Source organism: Manihot esculenta, chromosome 12, assembly GCF_001659605.2.
Source record: "Manihot esculenta cultivar AM560-2 chromosome 12, M.esculenta_v8, whole genome shotgun sequence".
Lineage (NCBI taxonomy): Eukaryota > Viridiplantae > Streptophyta > Magnoliopsida > Malpighiales > Euphorbiaceae > Manihot > Manihot esculenta.
Window position 1 is genome coordinate 10,664,957 of NC_035172.2, and position 22,544 is coordinate 10,687,500.

The window sequence follows — 22,544 nt, forward strand, 5'->3', positions numbered from 1 at the left end:
AACCTCCCATCACTAAATCCACAGCTTGAATTTTCTAGATCTCCTCCATAGCCGTTGATGATGATCCCACTCTGAATTAGATTTCCATGAAAAAGCTAAAAGTCAGCTACTAATTTTTCTTCTATGATGGTCGGTAACGATATTTTGACTTCCATCTCCAAACAAACTCTTGGATCTCATTAGTTTTGAGTGGAGATGGAAATCTTAGGCCTGCGTTGGGAAAAGTTATTGTTTTATGTTTTATTTGTTTTTTTATTAAAACAAAAACTAAAAACATGTACGTTTGGAAGCTACATTGTTGTTTTTATTTTTTCTTGAAATGGAAATTGGAGATGGTAATTGAGGATTGGGGATTGGGGTTTGGATGTTGGAAATGGAATTTCAACATCTCAAAAGTTAATACAAAACCACAAAAATGAATTTCACTTTCTCTATTTTATTTTATTTTCTTCAATTTACATCTAACATGTTATTTCAATTACTCTATAATTTCTTTTAATATCTCTTTGTTTATTTATTTAAATCAGAATATTTCTAACAAAATTTCTTTCATAATTAGATCTTAGATCTTTATTTTGATTATGTAGGGTTATTTTAAAGAGAGATTATAACTTATTATTATAATTATTCAATCAAATTATTTGATAAAATTATTTAAATAAAATTGTTGTTGTGGCAAAAATTTTAAGACCACAATCTTATTGCTTTCATACTCATTTCATTCAAACAAAATTTATAAAAAATAAATAATAAAAATCTTCTGATAATTTTTTGTTTTTAAAAAATTAAAAATTAAAAATATGTTGTGTTACCGAACAGACACTTGGGTGTATTTATTTTTATTATAATTTTTTTTATTTTTTATTTGATAAAAAAATAAAAAAATTTATTCAATTGTTAATATTACATTTTTATTTTTACTCCTTATTAAAAAATATTTCTAAAATAAAAAACTAAAAATCAAAAACTACAAATATTAATCTTATTATATATACTATCAAACCATTATTTCTTTTTAATTTTTATCAAATTATCATTAACAATTTCAAAATTTCATTTCCATCAATTAAATTTTTTCTTTTTAAAAAATAATATATATTCTTAATTTATAACATATATTTTTATTTTATTATTATAAAAAATTATTATTTAGTTTCTCAAATATAAGCAGACTCATTAATTAATTTCTTAATTTTTAAAAAATATTAAAACATCATTTTAAAAATTTATTAATTAATTTTTTTTTAAATTTTAATTATTAAATTTTTTATTTTTTAATTCTTATAATATGTAAAAACTTATTAATTGAATGTTTTAGTTTTGTAAATATATCTATCAATTATTTTCCCATATTGAACATATTTTAAATTTTTGTGAAAAAATTTATTATTTAGTTTTTATAATATGAACAAACTTATTAATTAACTTTTTAATTTTAAAAAATATATCAAAATATCCTTAAAATTTTAAAAATCTGCTAAATAGTCTTTCTATTAATTATAATTGTTAAGTTTTTAATTATTTAATCCTTATAATATAAAAAAAATAGTTAGTTGATTTTTTAATTTTGTAAAAATGTCTATCAATTATTATCTCTATATTGAATATATTTTAAACTTTTTATAAGAAAAATATATTATTTAATCTCTATATTATAAAAAATTTATTAATTGATTTCTCGATTTTAAAAAATACATTAAAATATTTTTCAAATACTAAAAAATATACTAATTAGTGATTTGCTAGTTTAGTCATTAAATATTTTATTATTTAGTACAAAAAATTTATTAATTGATTTTTTAATTTTATAAAAACATCTATAAACTAGTTTTTTCGTATATCGAGAATTTAAATCAATTTTATAAAAATATCTATTAACTAATTTTTTTGTATATCGAGAACATTTTAAATTCTTTATACCCTTGATAATTTAAATTAGAGAAAAAATTAATTAGTATATTTTTTAAAATTTTAAGAACGCTTTAATATATTTTTTAAAATTAATTAATAAATTAGTGAGTTTTCCAATATTAAAAAAATTAAATAATAATTTTTTATTTTTCAACACTCAACAACAAAAATTAATGAATAAATTAGTTAGTAAATTTTTAAAATTTTAAAAATATTTTAATTTATTTTTTAAAATTAAAAGATTAATTAATAAATTTTTTATGCATAACTATTTATATTATATTTAAAAAATATATTATTACTTATTTTTATATAAAATTTTATAAACTTAATTTTATATAAATAATTTTTAGAAAATAATTTTTAAATAATAAAAATTAAAAAACTGCTTTTAATTTAAAAAAATAAAGCCAAATATATAAATAACTTAGTCACCTAAATTATATCATTTTTATTTATCTCATACATAAATAAATCTCATAAAGACATCTAAACTCCTTAAAATCATTAATTATAAATATAGTCTGCTACAAACTTAAATACATGTGATTATGTGTATCTCTTTCGCCAACTGTCTAAGAAAAAAAATATGATGTGATATTTTCTATGTAACGCATGTCTAAATTTAAAACTCATAATTGATAAAAAAAAAAAAAATTACCTGTCTAAATTTAAAACCCATAATCGAAAAAAAAAAAAAAAAGTTAAACCTGTATCCAAACTTACTAACCTTAACAAACAGGCAATTCTCAGGAGAACCAACCTGCTACAACCCATGGTTCCTTTGGAACTGTTCGAATGATAAATCCTAGTCCTTAAATAATTAAATAAAAAATTTCAAATTTGTTCCTTCCAGTATTGGAGCTCTACCAATCCACGAGAGATATCCAATTTAGAGTCTAAGATGAGGCAATAGAACTCGCAGACCTTTCGGTCAACAACAACAGAAGTTGAGGAATGCATGCACTGAGAGATATCATCTCTTTCGACATTGGAATCTAGATTGAGATAAGCTGAGGCAAAGTGGAGCTTCATGAATATTGAAATTACTGCAAATTTTTGGAGGGAGGGTTGCGAGACCAAGATTCATACTGAAGTTCATGAAATCTTGACACAAAAAAAGCGAACTAAATGCAATAAAAGAACTCGCCATCTAAGCTTTTTTGTGGACGATGGATGGATTAGACTTATCATACTTCTCCTTTGAAATTCACATCTACTGGAATGTGCTGAGGCATGCAAGGATAGATCCTCCAATGCAAACGCTATGCCTCTAAGGCAAACACTATACTGTCTCAGTAGCGGTGCTACGACCTTGATCTTCATAATGCTTGGAAATTAGAGGACTTTAACAACATATGCTTTGATGGATACTCTACAATCTTATCCTACAAAATGGTGACAACAAATGTTAACTTATGAGAATACTCTGCACTGAAGACTGTGGGAACTGGAATCACTCTCTGCTTGGGAACTAAGGACATTGAAGCTGCTAGATCTAAGGCCATGGCCATAGGAATTGTAGCTGAGGGCCAAGATTCTTAAGGGAGATGGAGCTTACTATGGTGGTGGTCACATAGGCAAGTTGAAGAATTTTTATGGTCTACTGTAGCTCATTTCCTCCCTAGCCAATAACGATCTCTAACTTAGGAAGTTTACTGCATATTAATCTTTGTGAAAGCATATGTAGGAGCCACGTACTTGTAAAATAATAGTTCTTTAATTTATTAATAATATAATGATATTAAATTAGGATATATTCCATGTTAGCATCAATTTTATACGGTTTATATGCTCTTGAGCACGTGTATTTACTTAAGTTATAGACTGTACTAATTTTTATTTAATAATTTTAAATTTTGTGGGTTTAAGTGTTTAATGGAAATTTTAGCATAAGTTTGTGATAGAAAAAAATTTAAATAATTTATGTGTTTAAGTAGTATTTAATCTGATAGACAAATTTTTAATAATTTAAGAGGTTAAGTATGTATTTAACTTTATACAAATTTTAACAGTAGATCATACAACCATAGACCATACAAATTCTTTTTATAAATCGAAACTTAAAGGTAAAGACGAATAATAAAGTTGACCTTCTCTTTTTTTTTTTTCTTTTTTTCTTTTTATAAATTTATATAATTATCATGTTTTTTACGATATTAATAATAGCAATGAGTACTTCAAAATAATTTCAGATTGAAATCAATTCAAAGAAAAAACATCTGTTTACATTGATATTTAAGTTAATAATCATGTTTTTCTGATTTGAATGTACAACAAGGAGATCATTCTATTTCTAACTTATGTGGCTTACTATTCCTCACATTTCTACTGTAATACACATTCAAAAGCTTTGAACTAGGCCTATATTACTAGTATTTGGGCTGCTTGTATCAATACCTTCCCCTTAAAGAACAATCTTGTCCTTATGGTTAAAGTTTGGGAATTGAGCAAAATCAACAGAGTTCATCCAAATAGCTTCTCTAAAGGGCTGTTTTTCCATTTAATTGAGACTTGGATAGTCTGAGATCCATTTTAGCTTATAGTTTGATGCTACAACACTATTTCAAGTTCAATTACTAACTTTGTTCCTTTCAGTCCTTTTGGCAATTCAGTGACTACAGGATGATGGCCTAACAATTTGGTCTCCAACCTGCTATTATACCTCATGACCAAAACTAGAATGGAAAGAGGTGTTGAAGCATATATTGATTAGATAGAGAGGAGCATGTCAACCCTAGAGGAGTTACTAGCAATCATAAAATTTAAGCAGGAACAACGTTTCACCCAAATAGAAACATTCACTTCTTTAATCAGGGGAAAAACACTTATTGGTGTTGCCGAGGCTTCTACTCGCACAAAAGGAATTCACACTATGATTCCTATTGTCCTTACCATTGTTGTGGTAGATGATTCTTCACTTGTGATTAAAAAAGTTGAGCTTTCAGATTTTGAGTGTGTTGACCCTGTGGGATGGCTAGCACACACAGAACAATATTTTGCCATCAATAACGCTCGATAATATTTGAAAGTGCAATTGGCCTTAGTTTGTATGCAAGGTCCAGCTCTAGATTGGATCTGATGGCTGCGAAATAGATCCCCAAATATTTCATGGTTTCAGATATAGTAAGAACTTCTAGGTCGTTATGGAGGTGATATGTGCACCAATCCTTATGAGCAACTTGCAACACTCAAGCAAGATGCTTCTATTAATGAATATATGGATGCTTTTATTGCTCTTATTTCGCAGGTGGAAGGGTTTTCCGATCAGTAGTCTTTAGGATATTTCTTAAGTGGATTGAGAGATGATATACAAATAAAGATACGATCCCATGAATCGATTGGTTTATGTCGCACAATGTCTATCGCGTGTGAAATAGAGCTGAAAAATCAGTTTCTGCATCCTTCTAGATTACAAGGCCAATCTCTCTATGATTTTGGGCCTTGTTTTAACACTATTTTTGGCATTCCTATAAAGGTTGACCCAATTAATTCATTTAAACCACCTAATCCTTTTACTTCAATAACAACCCAGTCTTCTAAATCCAAATACCTAGAACTGCTTGCGGTGAAACAACCCAATAGACAAGCTCCTACCTCCAGGAAGACTTCTCCATCCATTGATCCTCAATTAAACCTCAAACACCAACCCTTTTATACCAAAAAAAAATCCTCTTGCCAATATACTTATAAGGAATTTCTTGACCTTCAAGCTAAAGTTCTCTATCATAAATACAAATAACTATTCCATCCCATACATAAGTATCCAAATAAATCAATGTGAACTATTATCCTAGATGATGATGAAGAGCCCCTACCAGATGATGATTCGAGCTTCGCTATCCTTGATTCTGACACTCCATTTGTTGAAATTCCAAATGAAGCCCATTTTGCTAGCTTGGAACTTCCTATCTATTCCGTGGAAGGGATCTTGTCACCAAAAACTATAAAGCTACAAGGCCGGCTTCTACAACAATCTATTACTGTAATGATTGATAATGGCACAAGGCATAATTTCATATCTAGTGCCTTGGTTTTGAAATTACAACTTCCAGTAGAATTGACATCTATATTTAGGGTGCAGCTCGATGATAGCCATTGTATTTCGAAGTCTGGGTTTATCGAGATATTCAAATTGATCTGGAGAATGTTGAAATTATAGAAGATTGCTTTCCTTTTTCGTTGGGTAGAGTCGACATCATCTCAACATGGCATGGTTGGATACTTTAGGGAACATCTAAGTCAATTGGGCCACCATGCAAATGTTATTCATACAATGGGACCTCCCTGTTCTGTTATTGGATAATCCTTCCTTCACTCGAGTTGAAGTTTCTATTTTCCAATTGTAGAAGTTGAAGGATGTTATTGAATTTTGGCTACTATGGAAAATTTTTGCTCAGTCTCAGTCTTTTTTATTTAAATAAAAAATTACTAATAAATAGAGACTAGACTTGAAATAATTATTACAACCTTTCAGTTCTTTGTTTCGAGATATTACAACCTTGCCCCCCAATAGTCACACTAATCATGCAATTCCTTTGAAAACTGGTAGTTTAATAGTAAATGTCAAACCATATTGCTATGATCATATCCAAAATGATGAGATTGAAAAATTAGCAACGGAAATGCTTGCTGCCGGAATCATACGCCTCAGTTCCAGTCCCTTCTCCAGCTCGGTTCTCTTAGTGTGAAAATAGGATGGTAGCCGAAGGTTCTATGTGGATTACTGAGCTCTGAACAAAGTCACTGTTTCTCATAGATATCCCATTCCAGTCATCACTGAAATGCTAGATGAACTTAATGGTGCTAAATACCTCTCAAAAATGGACCTGAAGTCTAACTATCATCAAATATGGGTTAAAGAACTATACATTTTTAAGACTGCTTTTTGCACATATTCTGGTTACTATGAATTTGTGGTCATGCCCTCGGATTGTCCAATGCACTAGCTACCTTTCAAGAAATCATGAACGATTTGTTTTGTCCTTTTTTTTATGATATATTGGTATATAGCAGCACCTGATTAGATTATTTGTAACAATTACAATGTGTTCTCTAAATACTATTAACCAACCAGTTCCCTATCAATCAGAAGAAGAGCTCATTTGGAAGGAAAATGATTGAATATTAGGCCGTATTATTTCTCACCATAAGATAACTATAGACCCTTTCAAGGTCACTAGTGTACTCAATTGGCCGGTATTGAAGTCGATCAAAGCATTTAGGGGGTTTCTCAAACTGAATACTATCGAAGATTTATAAAAGGGTATGGCATATTTCTCAGTCATTAACGCAGTTGTTAAAGAAAGAACACCAGAACTGTTTAACTTGGACTCAATGTGAAAAGGAAGCTTTTACTAAGTTGAACAAGCTTTAGTCACATCTCTAGTATTGGCTACACTTGACTTCACCAAAAATTTTTTCATGGAGTGTGATGCATCAGGAATTGGACTGGGTGCCGTATTAATGTAGGATCGTTGGTCAATTGCCTATTTCAACAAGGCTTTATCTCTAAGGAATTAGCAATGCCTACTTATAAATGAGAGATGATGGCATTGGCCTTAGCCATTCAGCACTAGCGCCCTTTCTTATTAGGAAGGAAATTTTTGGTCCACACAGATCAAAGTAGTTTGAAACATCTCATGGACCAGCAAATAACCACTCTAGCTTCAGCAAAATTGGGAGCTAACTTATTAGGGGTATGATTTTAAATTTATTTACAAAACTGGTATTATAAATTGTGCTACTGATGCTTTGTCTAGAATGGATGGGGAAGCCACATTACAATTATTGAGTTGCTTCTGATTGATTGGGGAATTATTCATAATGAAATTGTAGAAGATCAACATCTATAAGGCCTCATTCAAAAGTTAAAAAGCAGCCAATAGCTCGAAGGCCTTATTGTCTAATACAAAGCCGTTTGTTTTCTAAGGGGTGTATAGTTCTTCCTAGTACTTCTTGCATTTCCAAATTAATGATAGAATTCCATGTTCACCAACAGGAGGACACTCTAGGGTGTTTCGAACTTACAAACATCTTTCTTCCAATATTTATTGGCCTAAAATGATGAAAGCAGTACAAAAATATGTTTATGAATATTCGGTTTGGCAAAGACATAAATATAAAAGTGCTTCTCCTGCGGGACTCTTATAACCCCTACCAATACCTACAAGAATTTAGGAAGATATATCCCTTGACTTCAATATTGGGCTTTTACATTCTCAAAGGGTTGATGTCATTCTGGTAGTTATTGATAGATTGTCCAAATATGCTCATTTTATCACTTTTAAATATTTTTAGAAAATAAAGAAACTAGCAAAGAAATTTATAAAAGAAGTGGTCAGATTGCATAGAATGCTCTGAACCATGGTTAGTGATCACGGCTCCATTTTTATGAGCACTTTCTGGTCTGAACTCTTTCATCTTCAAGGCACCAAGTTATAGATCAGTACCACTTACCATCTAGAAACAAATGGCTAGACTAAAGCATTAAATCATGGTCTTGAAACTTATCTGTGATGCTTCACCTCGGAATAGCCTAAACAGTGCCATAAATGGTTGTATTGGGAAGAATTTTGGTATAACTGTAAGGAAACGCAGAGATTACTGCAATCCAAAATTATGCAGCGGAGAATAAAAATCTTTGTTTTCCCTTTTTAGGATCCGAGTGCTTCGTTTAATTCGAAAGGAAGGAAAGAGACTAACCTTTTAGACTTAATGAAAAGAGACAGTTCCAGATTGATGATGCTGCTTTCGAAACAAACACCTTCAATGGTATTCATACGAACGTTTCCTTCTGGAGTGCTAGCTTTCTCAATGAATGGATAAGCTATGTGCTCCCCAATCTGCAACCCAAAAAAATGATCACTCAAAAAAACCTTACTCCCGCACTTCCAAGAAGGTCTTTTATTCGTTTTTTAGTCTTTTTTATTTTCTCACACCTCTTTTCGTAAAAGAGCTGTGCTTATAACCAACTATCACAATCTCGCAGATACTCAAATATCTATGTAATAAGTCTTTTTTTAAAAGAAAAACGAAAAATCTATTATCTGTAACAGTTATAGATAGACTGCAGATCTTTTAAATATTATTATCTTATAATAATAAATAATTAATATTAACAATAATAATAACATCTTTATTATTATTAATTATACTAACGGACTTTTATCCCATTAATATGGTACAACACATCAACGATGTTCTTTTGTGTGTGACCCAATAGACTCACATTAATTGGCAATAGGCCAAGTCCCACAAGACCCATAAATCATAAGTGGCCTCTAGCAAGACATTATGACTATCAATTAATATGAGGATCGATAGTCTGATAAAGCCTAATAAACAAAACATGTATTAATCCATTTGTCACACGATATCTAGTTTGAACATAAGTTATGGTCAATGTCAAACTTATAATGTTCAAACTTATGATTTCTGAATCTTTAAATAGACTGATAAAACCAAATGATATTGATCACATTATCAAATCATTTGAGCACGACCATGCATTTCTCAGTCTCACTTATCGAGGGGCTTAGAAGATATCTTTCTCAAAGAGAGGGACAAATTCTATATTGATTATTCAATATCCTCTACATAATTTCTATTATGCTCAATCATAACCTTTATTATTATCCGATTAAAGACAATATTTCGTTATGTCAAAACATAACAGTCCTTATATTGAAAACTATGACAATCTCAAGTCAAATGATTAAAACATAACTATCTTGATATTCACTTATAACAATAATCTATGTAGTGATCTCAATATGGGTCCATCTAATACTTTATTCTCTAACAAGTATCTATAATTATTGATTTATATCAAAATACACATATAATCTTATGATTATCAATCAATAATCATACTAGTCATATTTTATTGTTATCATCATAATAATAAGTAATCATGGATGTTAATCATTATTATATAGCATGCAAACAAATAATAATAATAAAAAACATATTTTACTAATAAACAAAATGACATACAAAAAGGTTCAAGATAATGACTTAGGGCAAATACACTAACAATAATTTCAGCCATCATACTTCAGTTGGAATGACTCCGTTTGAGGTTGTTTACGGTCGACCACCCCCTAGTTTGCATCAATACTTACCCGGGAAAACAAAGCAAAGGCAGCAGTCGAAGAACTAACAACTAGAGATGAGCTGATCAGGCAGCTAACCAATAATTTGACCAATGCTTAACAACGAATGGTATGGGTTGCCAATAAGCATAATCGAGAAGTAGAATTTTCAGTGGGAGATTCTTTTTTCCTCATAGATAGGGTTCTATAAAGGGAGGGATCTATACCAGACTTAGAACATGGTTCTATAGTCCATTCCTCATCACTCAACAGGTATATCAGGTTGCATACAGGCTCCAACTACCTCTGATGCAAAAATATACCCTGCCTTCCATGTGTCTTAGTTGCAGAAATTAGTAGGCCATCATCCTACGGTCATTGAATTGCCAAAATATTTGGAAGGAACAAAGTTAATAATTGAACCTGAAATAGTGATGCAATATCTATTTATAAGCCAAAATGGATCTTAGATTATCCTAGTCTTAGTTAAATGGAAAAACAACCCTTTAAAAGAAGTTACTTGGATGAACTTTGTTGATTTTTCTTAACAATTCCCAAACTTTAGCCTTAAGCATAAGATTATTCTCCAAGGGAAGGGAATTGATACAAGCAGCCCAAATATTGGTAATGTAGGCCTAGTTCCAAAGCCTTTGAATGTGTATTATAGAAGGAATGTGAGGAATAGCAAGCCAAAAAAGATAGTAATGGAAGATTCCAGTATTGGACAACTATAGAAAAGACAAAAGGGAGTAAGAAGGCCGTTAGAGAGATTCTTATAAGGAACTCTTAATTCACTAGACTGTTATATAAATATTGTTGCCCTACTGTAAGGGGGATATTCTGATCTTTGTTTTTGTATTTTAATTGTACTGGGCTAGCTTGAGCTAGTAGGAGTTCTTTTCTTATTTTTCTTTCCTGTTTTAGAATTCCTTAGAGAGACTGAGTGTTGTATTCAATAGGCTTTTGCCCTCCAAGTTAATATATTTCAACCCTTATTCTTTTCAAAATTCTATCACTATAATTTATTATGTCCCTAACTCTACCAGTTTACACTGGCATTTAAGTCAATAATCATGATTTTCTGAGTTTTGAATGTACAATGGTGAGATCATTCTATTTCTAGAATCTCATGACTAGGCTATATTCTATCATGGATTTAATAATGCTTTACAAATCAATAGCCACTCACCTATATACAAGATATACAGGTTTATCTAATTTCAGATACAAATAAGGAGACCCATTTGTTTTAAACTGATAAATCAAATTTAAAATATTTTTCTTCACATTAAAAATTTTATAAAGTCCAGTACTCCTCCTTGATGAGATATTTTACAAGTACAATCTTCAAAGTCCTCCTTAAAAACAACTAAACATTCACAAACAGAGGTTACTTTTAACAACAAAATTACAAATTTTACCAGCTTATGGACATGTACAAAATTCCTTCAAACCAATTTTCTATAGTTTGTGGACACGCATATCCTTTCATACAGTTTATGGTCATATTAATCCCTTCAAACAAGCATTCTACAATTTAGAGACACTACAACATATTACATCTCTAGTTACGATACGTAGCTACAAAAAAAATTATTTGTGGCTAATATATTTATTTTATTACGGCTAAAAACCTATTGTGGCTAATTTAAACTATTTAGTAACAAAAATGCAACAATTATAACTAATATGTATTTTTTGTTTTATTTTATATATAATGTAACTATTTGTTGACTATTTGCCACAATTAATTTTAGCTACAAAGTAATATCATAGCTAATAGATATAATAGCTATAAATTTAATTTTTTTGTAACAATTACTAGCATTGTAGTCACAACACATTAATATTATAGGTAATAATTTTAATAGCCACAAAACTAATATGATTGTAGTAATAATTATTTTATTAACTACAGTTTATTAGTCATTACAAAAAATTTGTGGCAGAAACATAAAAATATTAGTCATGTAATTATGTTTGTCATAACTATTACTAAATCATTAGCCACAACATTGTAGCTAAATGAATTGTATGAGTATTATGATATTTTAGTTATAATTATCAAAGAGTCATGAAATTAGCTATCAAATTAGCCACAATTATATAACTACGATAAAATACTATAACTAATAAAATAATTTGGAGAATTACTCTGAGGTCCTCTAGGTATTATATATTGGTTTATCAAGTTCAAAAAATATACTTAGAGCTTCTAAAAAATTTCATATAATATGTTTTTTTTTGTCTCTCAATCAATTTTTCTTTATTTGTCCATTTGTTTAGATAGAAAAGTTATTGAGAATTATTTTCTAACTTACAAAGTTACATATTAATGAATCAATTTTAGTTGAAGGATGCTTTTAAATTATGGTAATCTGTGTCAAAATATATCCTTGAACGAAGCAAGTGCACTTATAGTTTAAGAACTGATAATTTATTTTTAATCAACATGGTTTGAGTAGCGACCACAAAAGATGCACAAAAATTGAGCACTTGCATTATCTTTTAATTTTTCATTCTCAAACTGATTGTTATTTTATAGAGTTAATTTTGCTATTTGGAAATCACAAGATACATATATTAAGAATTTTATGTATATATATTTTCAGCACATAAAACAATTAGATAATAGTGTTGGAAACTTTTTGTCAAATCATTTTTCAAGAATCAAACGATTAGTCTTAGCACATAAAAAATATTAAAATGCCAGTTTCAAAAAATTCAAGCATCATGAATATTTCATTAAAAAGAATTAGTATAATTTTTTGGCATTTCTCCAATGCCAACAGAAAACCAATTCAATCTAAAAGTTTGTTAAGTTCCAGTCATTTGTGTCCCATTGCATTTCTTTGAAATCCTTTCTGCAGCTACACGTGAAACAAATTTCACAAACCCACAACCTTCAAGTTGACCAATTAGCAAATTTGGAAATTATGGTAATTGAAAATTTCTTACAGAATTACTAATTACTAATTACTAAACATAATTACTAATCGGTAACCAAAAAACCAAAATTCTTTATCCACAATATATAAATTAAATTTATACCAAAATTATTCCAAATTTTTAACCAACGATTTAACACCTTTAGGGTCTTATTCTATCAAAAAACACAATTATGCCAAATTTGGCACACTTAAAATTTTTTTTTTACATACTTGAATTTTTTTTACCTACATATTTGTATTTTGCGTATAAATTAATTTTGAAGTTTTTTTTTGAAAATAAATTTATTTTGATGTTAAAAATACAGCTCTACAAAGGTGTGGTCATGATTTTTTTTCTTCTAAAAAAACATTCATAGCTTTGATTTTGAATCTGCTTAAACAAATTAAAATTATTTTATTTTGCTTATTTAATTAAAAATATAAAATATTTTAATTATAAAAAAGTAAAAATAAATAATATTATATTAATTAATAAAGGGAACCCTATCAATTAGTGGCGGCAATATAATGATAAGCTTGCTAATATATATATTTTTGGCTTGGGGGAATGAAAACCTTAAAATTAAAAATTCCCTCCCTACAGCCGCTACTGCTACCGCTACGAATTCTATATAAATTTTCATTCTCACTCATGATTCATTCAGTTTTCAATTTCTGTCAACTATCAAAAGGAGAAGCTCCCACTATCAAATCCAATCAGGTACGTTTAAAATTAGAAAAGCCTTAAAATTAATGTTTCATTGTAATTGTTCTAGGTTAAACACGTGAAAGGCATCTGATATTTACTTTTCATTCGTTTTTCATCTGTTAAAAAGCTTTGATTCACTATTTTTATATTAATTTATCCTCTATGTGTAATATTCAATTTTTTCCATGAAGCAGAAGCAAACATCATGGCTCGACGATGCAAGTTGCGGAAAGGGAATTCCATCAATATTAACTTGGAAAATGAGACTGAAAATAATGTTAACTAGAACTTTCAAGAAACTCAAGAGTTACACCAAAATCAGGCTTCAAATTTTCAAGGTAAATAATATTTATGTGATTTATAAATTTTAAGTTATTTTCGTAAATAATTAGATGGATAACTTCAATTTTTTTTTTTTAGGGAATACTAGTCAGAAGACAATGAGGTATCATTATGAAGGCCATTTTATATTTTCACCAAATAGAATATATGAAAATGGTAGGTTTATGGAGAAACCTAATTTTGATGTTGATTTCATCTCATTTTTTGATATATTGGATGACTTGAAAAAGGATTGTGGATTTGATGTTATAAAAGGAGATAAATTTTATTACTTGAAGGCTGATAAAGCTCTTAGTGATCTTGATGCATTGATAGAGGTTAAAGATGATACAGATGTGAAAAATATGATGGATAGTTATAAGAAGTTCCCTTCGAAACCCATTGATATATACACTCTATTTCGAGATTATGATATTTTACCAAATGGACTTGGTGACGAGCTACCCGCAGTTACCATTGATCACACTTCTAATCAACTTCAAAATCCAAATGCAACTGCAGCAACATGTTTACTCATTTAATTTTATTTAAACAATTGATTATGTTTACTTGTTCTATGTACAGAAATTCTTGTTATTATATGATTATTGTTTTACTTTTGTTTTGAAATAGGTTCCAATACAATTAAAAGAAAAACTAGAGGACCAACACGATGCTTGAAAATCACATAATTGGAGAATGGGCAAAAATTGCCAGTAGAATCTGATGAAGATGATCAAGCTATTGGTGATAATGCTACTGCATTTGTTTGGTTTTTAGGACAAACTATTAGAAGTGTGTCGTGTTGTCCATTGCAAGTGAAACAATGGAATAAGATTACCGATGATAAGCTCGACCACATGTGGTCTACCATATTGGTACAAAAATTTATATTAAATTACATCCATTATAAAATGATTATAATTTTTTTAGTTCTATTAAGTATAGAGACACTTTGTTTCTTACTTCTTTGCTAAAAGGAAAAGTTCACTTTTGAGTATTCTGATGCAAGAAATGGAGCAATTTTCGGTCATATGAATGCATTATATAGGTATTATAGGCATAAGTTGAAGAAGAAGTACTTTGATTCAAAGGCAACTTATTCACTTCGTCTCCAAAACAAGCCTAAGGATATATATGGATGTAAAAGATTGGAAGTATTTGGTTAATCTTTGGACAGAAAATGCATTTCAGGTATTAAAAATTCGTGTAAAATTTAATAATTTATTTTATATGAATTCAGTTTCTGTTAGCTAACATAAATTCTGAAAATTTTTCATTGTTTTTCTTTAGGAGAGAAGCAACAAAAATAAGACAAATAGATGCAAGCGTTCTATGCCGCCATACACGGGGACAAAAAGCTTTGCTCGGCTGAGAGATCATATGGTATGAGTTTGTTTTTATTTTATTAGTATTATAGTGTTTTTTATTAATTAAATGATACATAAATAATCCCTTTTTACTGCTGTCATTTTGTGGACTATGGCTAGAAAGAAACAAAATAGTATTTGATAATTCTAGTTTAGAGCTTGAGAAAGTTTATGATTTGATCTTTTATGGATCTTTTGTTTGGTTTAAGATGTGCCTAGCTTTCCTTATTTCTTAATCCAAATTCTTTTTAGTAGCTCAACAATCAATAACTGGTCAACCTGTAATGGTATAAGCTAGCTGCTTGTTATTCTTTGTATTCTGCTATAACTCTCAAAGTTCTAATAAAAGTTATTTTTATCAAAAACAAATAAATAATAATGCCTTTTGAAGTTCATATGATTGTTAGAACTTTTTGATATGCCATTTACTATTCTTTCTATAAATGTCTAATTAGACTCAGACTGCCGTTATTAACCTTCATTTCCCACATCAAAACAAATCCCCTTTTTCTTTATGCTCATTAAAGTTAAATATGTCAATTTTTTAGTAGTATTAGATTAGACAGCAAACACCATTAATAACTCACTCATTTAATGGTGGAATTTGACCATGTTTAATATTCTAAATATAGGAATGAATTATGATTGGTCAACCCTATGAGTATCCAAACTTGTAGAGTAAATAATAATCAACAATATTATGAATTTTAACGCTTGAATTGATATCATTAGTTGTAAAAATGTTAGCTCTTTTATACAAGTTTTGTTTATCTGCAGTATATTTGTAGTTAAGTCAATTGACTCTTTTACGGAAAGTTTAGTTTTGCTTGAACTCAAATTTTTATTGATATAGATCTATGATAAACTAATACTAATTGTTATATTTATTTGAACAGAAGAAAAAAAATGGAAAAACACCTTCTCGCTTAGAGCTTTTTCTTGAATCCAGAAAGAGAAAGCAAGGCAAAGAAATTGATCCAATATCACAAGAAGCCATTGTAATATTTTTTACATATGTTTTATTTATTTGTTATGTATTTTATGCTATATTTTAATTTTTTAATATCAATAAATATAAATATCTCTATAGGAAAAGTTTCAGCAACTAAAGAAACAACGAGAAGAATGACAAATTTCACTGGATGATGATGCTATGTTTGCTGATGTACTTGGGCCAGAAAAAAATGGTTATGTACATGCTTATGGTCCTGGAAAAAATGTCACGGAATATTTTGGTGCTAGACCTACAAAGATAAAACTACTTAGACAATTTGATACTTCAAGAAGAGAAGCAAAGCGTGTCCAACAAATTCAAAAAGAAGCAAGTGAACAAGTAAATGATGTTAAGAAGCAAATGGATGAGAAACTTGCAGAGATGAATAGAATATGAGAGCAGAAATTCAAGATGCTTTTGGAGAAAAACAATAATATTGCATCAGTAAGTGATTAAAAACTAAGTCTCATTTTTTTTCTAATATAAGAATTTTTGTAAGCTATATAACTAGTATGAACCTTATCTATTTTATATAATTTTGTTATTAATATTTTCAAATAAAATTTTATACAGCCTATGGAGGATTCCCAAGATGATGAAATTGGAGGATGATTTGCAGTATATTTGAAGTTTTGTATTTTGAAGCAGCCAGCAGCCTTATAATACTACTTTTAGAAATTTTAGATATTAATATTAGTGTTAGTATAGTATTATAATTTCAAGTATTTTTAGTGTGATTGCTTTATGACTTAAATTAGTTTATTTTGGATATTAGTTATTTTGGATTAAATTTATTGTTATTTTATAATTGTCATTCTGATTGAGTCTTAATATTAATATATAATTATTTTATAAATTTAAATTTTAGCTAAATTTTTTATATAAATTTTATATTCTATTATAAATTTTACCAAAATTATTAATAGATAAATAACATATGTAATAGTAAATTATAATATAATCCCATTAAATAATAATAAATTAAATAAATATTACATTTTAGTTACAAATAATTAATAGTAGCCGTATGCACTATATTTAGAATAGCTTCTAATTTAATAATTTTGTGACTTTATTCAATAGTTATAAAATAAAATTAAGTGTAACAATTATACTAGAACTTGTCACTTTCTTATTTTTGTGGCTATAAATTTTATTCTTGCCTTATAATTATTTAAATGTGGCTAATAGTAAATATTTTTTGTCATACAATTAAGTTTATGGCTAAATTTAGATATGTTAGCCATAAAATTAAATTTGTAACTATACATAAGTTTAAATTGCCACATTATTATTTTTTATAACAGAATTATAGCAAAATCACTTACAAAAAAAAGTTGTTGTGGCAAAAAAGAAAATGTGGTTATAAATATTCCATTCTTGTGGCTAATAACTAGCCACAATATTTATTTTTAATGGCAATATTTTTGCTTCATTTAAATAAAAAGCGTGACTATAAATATTTATTTTAGCCACAATACAGGTAAATCCTGTAACTAAACTTTAGTTACGCCACTTCTAGCTACGGCATGTCACGGAAAAAATATATTGTGGCAAAAGCATCTAGCTACCAAAATTCTATTTTTAGCTACAATTTATTTTGTGACAAGATATAGATAATGTTGTAGTGAGATATGTCAATCTGTAGCTCTATAGTCTATGAATTTGTTGATCTCTTCAAATAAGTGTTTTTACAGTTTTTGAATATATTAATCCCCTCATAAATTTTAAAAAAAATCTCCCAACCAAAAAGAAAATAAGCTCTCATAGTTCTTTTAAAATTTGAATATAGAGGATAAAAATGATAAATTTGATAAAAACAAACTTCACTTCAATAAAAAAAATTAAAATATTTTTTAAAGAATCCCCTTGAAGGTCATTTGGGCTCTGATAACATATTAAAAAAATTAAAATAAACTGATACTATTGTTTGAAATAGAAGAAAAAATAGTTAGCTAAAATAGAAAATAGCTAACTAAAAATGAAGAATATATCAACTTAGAAAAAAAAAAGCATACAAATTTTAGAATAAAAAATATCAACTGTCTAGCAATAAAATCAAAAATTAAAAATTAGAACTTCAACTTTAACAAACACACATAATCAAAGTTTAAAAATAGTACAACTAAAAAGAGAAAAAGATTAAATTTAAAGAAGCACAACAAAAGAGAGAAAAAGATGGAGAGAAAATCAACTTCAAATTTCATTAAAGAAAATAGAACATAAGCAAAGAAAAATTTTCTTTCTCTTTCTTTTTCATTTTTTCCAATTCTCAATACTCAATTTCCAGCTTTTGTTAAATAATAAATAATTTGTAATTTCTAGATGCATGAATTTAAACTAGTGTTTGACTAAATTCATTATATCTAACTATTAATGTGTGTCATAAATATAGTTAATTTCATGAAATATCAAGAGTCATTAGAAATGTGAAGAGTCATATAGAATGTTAAGAGTCTAAGAGCGTTGAAGAGTGTCTATAAATACCTCTATGATATGTGTTTAGGTGAAGAGTGAAGTTTTTATAGGAGTGTTTTTATTACTTATAATATAGTGTATTTTCATATTGTCTCCCTCTTCCTAATATTTTCTTAAGAAATATTAACTCCAAACTTTTTAAGAGCTTAATTGACAATTAAAAAGATATTTAAGAATAGTCTTCTATTTCTATATAATAAATCAATAATTTTTTCTTTAGTAATTTTGAATTGAATTCAAAAAACAACATGAAAAATAAAGGATCATGGTTAGACTTATTCGTGCTCGCATCAAAATCATATCAATCCGATTATGGTATCTTAATAACTTTATTGTGCTATGAGTTGATACATTAATTCGATTTGATACATTTATAATAAAGTTTATTATTCATATTACGTGTTAAACTATCACGGTAAATCCACGAGTAGATATTTTATTATTTTATAATATTTAGTTTTATATTTTATTAAAATCTATTTAATTTATATATCTATATCAAGTTAAACACTATCATATTGATTTCTAATTTTTTTAACATATTAATTAGTTAAATATTAAAATATCACTTTGTTTAATATTAAATAATTAAGTTTTTTTCTATTTTTATATACTATTAAATTTTGCATGGTAAACTTCATATAAATTTCCAATAACATGTTATTTGATAAATATTAAAAATATTAAATTTATCAAAATATATCGTATACTAATATAGTGTTACAACATTTCAAATCATATGTGTTAAATAGATTTATTCGTATAAAATCTTATTAGATGAGTCATACCACGTGATGTTAATTTAATACAATTTAATAATTTAAAATATATAATAAAAAGATCATATAAATATTAAATTTTTTTGTAACAATTCATTAATTATATCGTGTTCGTGTTAATTATTGATCATGTTTTTATGAAAATCGTGTCAATATAAACATGGCTTGCCAATCTGAATTGGCATCTTAGGGTTATACACTAATCAGAGATATTACATTATCTAAAATCTTGACAAGTCCTATCTAACATGTAAAATATATGATTCCATTTATTTGTTTTGCGTATGTGTTTCATTTCTTTTCTTTGGGTTTATGGTAGGTTGTGTATAAGAAGAATTCTTAAAATGTATTGATCGTCTTGATGTCCTGTTCAAATTAATGTTTGGATACAATTTGGCCAAAGGCAACATTACAAGCAAATGGTGTGATTTGTGTATTCTGCTCTGCTAAAACTTCGTCATTTGGTTGGTTTAGCAGATAACAAAAGAATATTCATGTCAGAAATTTAACTATCCGCCTCTGTGACTCTGGTACATGGCGGCGGTTCCTTTCAAGCAGCCCTTCCATTATGATCCTTTTCTTGTACTCTTTACACTCTCTTCTCTTTGGCAAACTTGTGGCATTTTCTGATGGTCTAATATTGTCCGAAACATATTGCATAATATATAACGAAATCGATGTGAAAAGTATTGCACAGACCTTTCCCCAGAAAACAGTCACTGCCAGGCTAAAAAGCATCAGATATATCACGAAGCTCCCCTTGGTTTTTGACCTGGATTTACGTTCTTTGTTTGACCTTGAATTATCCGTCGTTTTTGATAAAGATGTTAAGAGATTATTTGGTTCTGATGTTGAAGTTAAACAAGCTCCGCGTGAAAATTTTGATGAAGATGAAGTACAAGAAGACACCAACTTCGTTTTCATCACTTGGGCATTATTCATGTCAACCGAGTCACCGTCACTTGTTTCCAAAGATTTTGTGCTTTTCGACGAAGAGGAATCAAGTTTTGAGCCGTCAGAATCTGGGGTCAAACCTTTTCCATCACGAACCCGTTTGGGCTGAGAAAACAAGAGAACATCAATATAATAAATATACAAATATATATGATCATTACAAAGATTTTCAAAGGTGACAAAATGGGTAATAGAAATCTGATAAAACTAACCAGTGAATAAAGAAAAAAGATAGATTTGAATGATTGGAAGAAGGATGTCTTTCTTGCAGAATGAATTATCAATGAATTCCCTGAGCATTTTGAGAATCTATAATCCAAAATCAATGAATTGGACTTCAAATGCTCCTTCACATTCTTTCCCTTATCAACGCCAACACATGCTAAAGGCTGATCGTTGGAGCACTTATCATCAGCTTTGGAACCGGGCACTACTTCATCCACGTTGACAACTGGTCGGAAACATAGCATAAACTTGTTTTTTGAAACGTCTTTCATAATTTAACGTCAAAGGAAGCTAAAGCCTGAAGGGTAATGGACAAAGAAAGCTAAAGGGCTCCAATGTACATATACTCAGAAATGTATGAGAGGATCCTGTCTTGTTTTGGAAGTGAAAGGCCGGCATAGATGGGACTATTTCTACATTAGAGAATCAATCTTTTTCTCCCTCTCTTGAAATAGATTTGGTTTTTGGAGTTGGAGAAGGTTGGAAGGTGTTGTGTTGCCCGTGAGGGACAGCTGAGAAATGAGAAGTGACAACTTTTCTTTTCATGGGTTGGTTGCGTCTTATGATGTTGTTAAATGGGTTTAACGATCACGATTTTGACAGGATCTAAACTTGCCGTCCAAAAGATTTCGTGTTGTTTTATTTTATTGTTTATTTTTGCTTCAGTTTAGGAATTGTTTTTGTAATACTGATTAATTCATTCCGTTTGTTTTATGAAAAAAATCATTTATTTATAAAAAAAGTAGTTTTAAATAGAATTTATTTTTATTTTCTAGTTGTAATGTTAAAAAGTATAGAATGTAATTAACCAATTTTTATATATGTATAAAGTTTAATGGTTTTGATTTTATTTTTATATACAGAAAATTAATTTTATAACAAAAAAGAGTTACCTTTTCTTTTGAAAGAAACAATTTTCTTTTAAAATGATTTAATTTTGGCTTTAATTAGAATAATATATTTTATTTTAATAATTTTTAATTATGTCAAGTGCCATAAAATGAATATATATATATATATTTCATGAAACAAATAGAACTAGTGACTCGTGGGAGCAAGAACTTGAACAGACCCATAAAATCCTTAAATTTCTTATTTTGATTTCAACTGAACTTTTAGTTTCGTTTCAATCCAATTTGATAATGATTTAATTTAATTAGATGGTTCACTGTTTTTATCTTTTTTAAATGAAAGAAAATAGTTTTTCTTTGGATTCAGTGCGATGTAATGATGATTTAAATTAATCACAAGTTTAACCGGTTTAAATTTGATTTATTTCAGCCCAATTTTCATACTAACTTGATTAAAGGTGATGATTTATTTCAGTACAATTTTAATTTAATTTTTTATTTATTTTGATTCGTTTTAATTTTTAATTTTAAAAATTTTAATTATTTTAATTTGATATGATTTTAATAAAAAAATTAAATAAAATCGATTAGTAATAATAATATATAATTTTTAATAATATCGAGAAATTAAATTATATTAAAATTAAAATATTTTAACTAAATTTTAAAATATAAAAAATAAAATATAAAAAATAAAAAAATATTAAAAATTTAAATTAATTAAATCAAAATAAATCGAATCAAATCAGATCGATTCGATTTAATTTAATTTTTAATTAAAATTAATTCAATTTAACTTTATAAATACTAAAATTTCAATTTTTCAAACCGATACCTATACCGGATCAACGCCTGGTAAATGATAAGTTTTGTCTCCTCAAAGGTAATTTTATTAAACATTGCTCGTACATGTCGATATTTAATTT

The 22,544-nt window shown here is 28.2% G+C and overlaps 1 protein-coding gene and 1 long non-coding RNA gene across 7 annotated transcripts; one reads left to right on the top strand and one right to left on the bottom strand.

Annotated features, from left to right (window-relative positions):
- The first annotated feature begins 13,219 nt into the window (after nucleotides 1-13,219).
- Nucleotides 13,220-17,090, top strand: LOC110628870. Of its 6 annotated transcripts, none has more exons than XR_002490130.2 (7): nucleotides 13,220-13,658; nucleotides 13,841-13,984; nucleotides 14,067-15,161; nucleotides 15,261-15,353; nucleotides 16,234-16,335; nucleotides 16,428-16,775; nucleotides 16,905-17,090. It is a non-coding gene; the product is annotated as an uncharacterized LOC110628870 (long non-coding RNA). The 6 variants fall into 6 exon arrangements; XR_006347900.1 differs by having other exon boundaries at nucleotides 13,225-13,984; nucleotides 14,067-14,845; nucleotides 15,019-15,161; XR_006347903.1 differs by having other exon boundaries at nucleotides 13,229-13,984; nucleotides 14,077-14,091; nucleotides 14,601-15,161.
- Nucleotides 17,091-19,878: 2,788 nt separating this feature from the next.
- On the bottom strand, nucleotides 19,879-21,279 carry LOC110627544. The gene is made up of 2 exons (XM_043949161.1): nucleotides 20,755-21,279; nucleotides 19,879-20,647 (listed from the first exon to the last, which is right to left on the bottom strand). The coding sequence occupies exons 1-2, from the start codon at nucleotides 21,037-21,039 to the stop codon at nucleotides 20,081-20,083; spliced, it is 852 nt and encodes a 283-aa protein (XP_043805096.1). The 5' UTR covers nucleotides 21,040-21,279; the 3' UTR covers nucleotides 19,879-20,080.
- Nucleotides 21,280-22,544: the final 1,265 nt, after the last annotated feature.

Coding starts and splice junctions, on each gene's coding strand:
- LOC110627544 (XM_043949161.1), bottom strand. CDS start 21,039: ATGAAAGACGTTTCAAAAAACAAGTTTATGCTATGTTTCCGACCAGTT. Junction 20,648..20,754: donor TCTTTTTTCTTTATTCACTG/GTTAGTTTTATC, acceptor TTGTTTTCTCAG/CCCAAACGGGTTCGTGATGG.